At 44.2% G+C, this 6,000-nt stretch overlaps 1 protein-coding gene across 1 annotated transcript in view; it reads right to left on the minus strand.

Moving 5' to 3' along the window:
• The window catches only part of LOC130372883 (troponin T, fast skeletal muscle isoforms-like), a 116,914-nt gene extending 111,360 nt beyond the window's left edge, over positions 1–5,554 (minus strand). Inside the window, exon 1 of the mRNA XM_056579043.1 lies at positions 5,405–5,554. Within this exon, the coding sequence (XP_056435018.1) occupies positions 5,405–5,554 (150 nt within the window). The remainder of the gene's footprint in view (positions 1–5,404) is intronic.
• Positions 5,555–6,000: the final 446 nt, after the last annotated feature.

Here is a 6,000-nt window from a genome sequence, read left to right on the forward strand (position 1 = left end):
TGTGCCTGTTTATGTGTGTATGTACACGCTTTTTTGTGTGGGAGTACGCCCACGTGTGTGTGTGTGTGTGCGCCTGCACAAAATGACAAATGTAAAAGTAGCTTTAGATGCTTCCCCCCGGCGCGGGCTTGCGTTAGCGGGCTCCAACGTCTGCGTTGTGTTTGTAGATTACAGGGCCTGTTGATTCTGGAGTTTTCCTTTCTCTCACTTCAAAGATTGACTGATCTCACGCGCACTGAGCAACTGAGCCACTTAAAACTTTCATTATTACTTCCCCTTCTTCTCCTGTCGCTGTGTCTCCTATCCCTGCTGTGACCCCCTTCGTGGCAAACTCCCTTGTTTTCTCCTTCACCAGGGGAAGTGCTTTTACTCTAGTATTGGGAAGTGCAATGCTGAGGCAGTATGTACATTACGGGTGCTCTATGCTATACCTATCGTTTGTTAGAGCTATACCTTTCAGCTACTTCTTTAGCGTACAATACACATTATACATCATTGATACCATTTCCTTTATTATATATTTGGAGGAGATATAAAATAAGAGTATACTTCACTACATGAAATGTGCAATCAATTTATCCAACCGTCATTGTTTAGCCCAAGACTTCAAATAAGAAGAGGAAACCATTTGAAAAACTGCACCGTTAACATATCAAGTATCACTGTAAATAATAAGACATACACATAAATACATGCAATCTCATCGCTATGATGAAGTCATTTAAGTCATTCGATCAAAAGTGAAGTCAGTTTAAGCCCGTTTGATACTGTCCCGGTCCCATTCATCCCGATAGTGTTCCTGCACTGTAGGCTGTGTTGAAACCACTCTGGCTGGCAGCGGTGGACAGACCGCGCTGAAAACGCTGCAGATGTTTTTATTTGCGAGGCGAGGAAGGTATTGATCATTCAATTAGAGCGGGCAATTTACAAGTATTCATGCAAGGCAAACACTTTCAAGGTGCAAGCCCCACCACCAGCAGAGTGTGTCCATTAGCAGCGAGAAATCCAGATTAGCAACCTGAAAGCCTCTTAAATGTGCGAGTGTGTTTGTGATGTCGGGAGGTTGTTGAGTGCATTACGGCGTCGACGGTATAGTGTGCAAAGTAGTTAACCGAAAACGACATTAATCACCGTGACACTAATGGAGTTGTGGAAGTTTTTAAGTGTTCTCCTGGGTGAAAACTAAATAAGGGCGAGTAAATAATAAATGAAATAATAAATTAACTCGTGTCGATACCGTGCCATATCTGAACCGGCTGATAGATGTCTATGCACGACCCAGGTCCCGAATGTGACCACGTTTCATATCGACCAAGATTAAACGTGGTTATTGAATTACAATCCGTTTTTAAATCAAACATTGCATCTTTACCTCCTGGGATGGAGTCCCATTGTGCGGCATTCAGAGCACTTTGGCGGTGCCTTGTATTATTGATTAAACAGAATTCATCGAAATTCCTTTATACATTCATGCATTAACAATGCATCGGTGTTATTACTTCGCGCACTGCCACTTCACACTAGCGAGGGAATTGACTTCCCTCTTTAAAAGGGTAAGTAAATAGCGCCCTAATAGCAATAGAATTTCCCACTATGACTTTTTCGTGATAGCTGTAAAGGTTATAGAAAAAGCAGAGACATTGGCTTCCACAGTAGCCAGTGTAGCGCATGAGCTAGGATGGACAGCCAATAGGAAACCAACACAATGGAAAAAGCATTTTCAACCGGAAGAAGCAGACTTCTTGTACTTAACAGAGATATTAAATTAGACAAAATATGACAAATACTTTGTAAGACCCAAGAGTTTTCCGATCGAAAAGGGGCTTTACATTAAGGGGTTTACTCATCCCTTAACCACCCTGGAGAGCCGAGTGCACAATGCATAATGCATGCACCTTGCTATGCAGTGCTGCACGGAACGGATTATCAACACAATTATTGATGTAAGCCGAAAACTATTTTAATTTGTGAAATTCTTATGCAGCCTTCGAACTGAGTTTGCCTGCAGAAATAAATAAAGGCTTTCACTTTGGCATCTTCTATTTTTTGCCATCTTGTTTCAACGTAAACTATCAGATTGACACATTTAACGGAAAAAATAAATATATAGGCCTATAGATCTACCTTTATATACAAATCATATAGCCTATTCCATACGTTATAGTTAGTAGTTAAATAAGGAAACATCTTTATTGTACATGTGTATGTTTAGGGGAAGTTGTTTAAGCATGGCGATTAAATTAACCACAAGCGTTGTGGCTTTGTCTCATTGTGTGACTCGTTCTGTCGTGAACGTTGATGATTCCATATGGCCAGTAATCCGAGATATCCCATTCAACCCCTTGATTGGAATCAAGTTACGCAGATAATCCAGGGGATTACTTTGACTGCACTAAATTATTCAAGGAACTGAAAGGTTGAAGCTGTCATGATGATGACGATATGGCAGGGTTTCGGATGAAAGCTGTTGAATCTCTCTCTCTCTCTCTCTCTCTCTCTCTCTCTCTCTCTCTCTCTCTCTCTCTCTCTCTCTCTCTCTCTCTCTCTCTCTCTCTCTCTCTCTCTCTCTCTCTCTCTCTCTCTCTCTCTCTCTCTCTCTCTCTCTCTCTCTCTCTCTCTCTCTCCTCCTCCTCCTCCTCCTCCTCCTCCCCCCCCCCCCCCCAACCCTAGCAATTAGATTAGATGCTTTCGCTAGATAGATACAAAAAACGGTCTCCCCAGTTTTTCCCAATTTGATTCAAGTGAGGCTGGCACTCTTCAACTCCCCCCCCACCTCCTCTCTCGCTCTCGCTCCATCTCCCTTGTGTCCATAGCAACAAAACTCTACTGGTGATGTACTCGGAATATGACAGCCGATTGGTGAGAACATTTAGATTTTTCATGCTCTGAGTCGTTCCATTATCTGTCCCCTGAGGTCTGGAGGGCCAGACACCATCGCATTTACAGTTGGCTCGTCAATGCCTCAGTAAAACAGGAAAATCATTGTTGAGGAGTACAGAATGTGGAATTTAGAAGAAAAAAGACATTGATGGTTCGACGATGTACAGTTTATATATAAGAAAAACACTTGCCTTCTGTCCTGCCCTCTACTCTTCTGTGGGCGTATGCCCACGTGTGTGTTTTTGTTTGTGTGTGCGTTCCTGCACAAAAGGACAAATGTAAAAGTAGCTTTAGATGCTCCCCCCTGGCGCGAGCTTGCATTCGCGGCCAACGTCCAACGTTTGCCTTGTGTTTGTAGATTACAGGGCCTGTTGATTCTGGAGTTTTCCTTTCTCTCACATCAAAGATTGACTGAGAAAAACAAAACAATGATAGTTCGGCCATGTACAGTCTATATAGGAACACTTCCCCTGTTACCTTCTGTCCTTGCGCACTACTCATATAGATCTATAGATGTATAGTTTTATGTATTTATAGGTATTTCCTATTCAAAGGTTGTATCACCTCATAGTTCTTTACTAAGGTGCTGTACTTAGGTGCTGTACTTTTGCTGAGACACACGCGTTTCCCATCCGGGATTGACAAAGTGCCTTTTCTTTTATCTTAACCTATATTAAATATGAACCTCAGCTTCACTGCGCTCCATTCCACTCCACTTCCTGGTTTAACTCAACCAATCAAATGAGGGGTTTGTCCTACGGCCCGGAACATCCCGGGGATAAGTTGTAAAACATGCTTCTAGGACAACCCTGAGTGTGTAATTAATCATGTGAAAATTAAAGTAAAAGGCACAGGCTTTGACCTTGTCCTCGGAGAGCTAGCCTCCGTCCTGCGCAGCGCGTAACTATTTTTACATTATTTTCAATTATCGCCGTCCGAAGCGGACAGGAAGCCCTGGAGGAAGCTAGCCTGGTTTTATTGCCAGGTCCCCGTCACCGGAGCACATTACGGCGGCTCTTAATATAGCCGAGAAACACGGCCAACCGGAGCCGCGACGGCCACGCCCACTTTACCCATCACCACCAATCAGAGCGGGGCTTGCCCGTTTTTTAACAGTTGCTCTTGTGGGCCTTCCTCCGTCTCCTAAAAATGATGAATACTGAGCATTTATAGACGAAGCTGCTGTTAAATGCTTTAACGCGAAGCAAACATGAAATAACGTGCTTTTATAGACATATATTATTTTTTGGGGAGCATTATATTTACATATGGAAGGACACTTCGTGCTCGTGGTATTTGGTGACAAAATACTGTCAGTAACTAATTAGTAAGATGAAACTAAACTGGTGCCCGTCTGCGTCCAGGACCCAGGCTTTAGACAGATATTGTCCATGTGAGGAATAAAACGGTTCTCTCCTTCGTTTAGCCCGGGCCCATCCTAATGAACCCTCTTTTCATTTCTGGGGGCCCCCTGGGGAGGTTGTGGGTGGGCGGGGGGGGGGGCCGTGATTGGCAGATACATTATTAACGCCAGTACTCTGGCTCTCACCCCAGGAGACATGTGTCAGATTCGACCTGAAGCCACCGTAACATGCTACATGTTTCATGTTTCAAGGGCAATTTTCTCTCTTTTTTGGGAGAGTTCGCTCGCTCACTCACTCACTCACTCACTCACTCACTCACTCACTCACACACTCACACACTCACACACTCACACACTCACACACTCACACACACACACACACACACACACACACACACACACACACTTCTTCCAACTGGTGTTGATGAGAGCAGAGTGCACCCATCGGCTTTGTACTGAACTGCTTATAATAAGACAAGGGCAGGGAGCAAGAAAATAAAACCCTCAGGGAACCAAGAGAAAAAAAATAAATAATCCCTTCTCTGGTAGTGGAGGGTTGTCTTGACAAAGTGGAAACCATACAGCGAGATGGACGGATCAGGACGAATCATTTCTCTCTGGGATCGGGTGTCCTTTGAATAAAACTGAAGACAGAATGTCGATTGAAGTCTTGGTGGAGGAGGTCGGTAAATGAAGTTCAATACACATAACGAATGTTGATCCGAAGAAACCCAATTTGCCCACAACGTAATTATTGATGAAGATAACGTGACGGGAATCTTTTCGTATTTGAGTTCCTGTTTGTGGTTTGGTATCAACTGTATTCTTCAGCTGATTGTACCTTACCTTCCATTCTTTATCCAAAATTAAAGATTCAACGCTTACATAGAATATCATATAACATGAAATATAATACAAAACACAACATTTGTGTTGTCGATACTGAACAACGTGTGACATTACCGAGCCATCTGATCAGCAGCCACAATGGCCATGATGAATAGAGTTCACACAGAGTGTATGGCAGGCCAGGGGCGGATTATTGAACAGTCTGTGAGCCTTCCAGGGGCTATGTATTTTTTAGCATTCAGCAACAGACAAACGAAGACAACAAGGCACCTTCCCATTCTGCTTTCTCTTTCCACGCCGTCCCTCTCCCACATGGCCGGCCCCCTTCATGTCTGCGATGTCTTTCAACTGCTGCGCCTTCGGGCTTCCCCTGCCATTGGACGAGGCAGCGGGCTTCTTACAAGGTGATTGGCCGCCCGGCCCCTGCAGGTCGGGGACACAGCTGGTTCCCCGGGCATCCATCTTGATGTGTGGAACCAATTGGAAGTCCTCCAGAATCAACAGTCCTTTGTGGTGTGTGGGGGAAATGGGGGGGGGGGGGGGACGAAGAGAAGGCAAGCAAGAAAGGCGCAGAATAACGTGTGTGACATTTTTGATGTCTTTTCGTTCCTGCTCAGGATTTCCTTCCAACGAATGCATTACTATTTAAAAAAAAAAGTATGGAAACGCATTGCCCTGTCCATTAAAGGCAGAGACATCTGTACGTTTAAGGATGGGTACTGAATGTGCTTTCACGAGCCCAACAGCCCACTAAACACAATCCCATCTGGACAGTCATTTTATTTATCGGGAACGGACTGAACCCTCCTGAGAGTTTTAATGCTGAATTTATTATAATCACATGAGTCGCCTACAGACATCGTTTGTGACGCTTCGGCAGGCTTGGGCTGATTTCTACAGTCATTTAT

Source organism: Gadus chalcogrammus, chromosome 19, assembly GCF_026213295.1.
Source record: "Gadus chalcogrammus isolate NIFS_2021 chromosome 19, NIFS_Gcha_1.0, whole genome shotgun sequence".
Taxonomy (NCBI): domain Eukaryota; kingdom Metazoa; phylum Chordata; class Actinopteri; order Gadiformes; family Gadidae; genus Gadus; species Gadus chalcogrammus.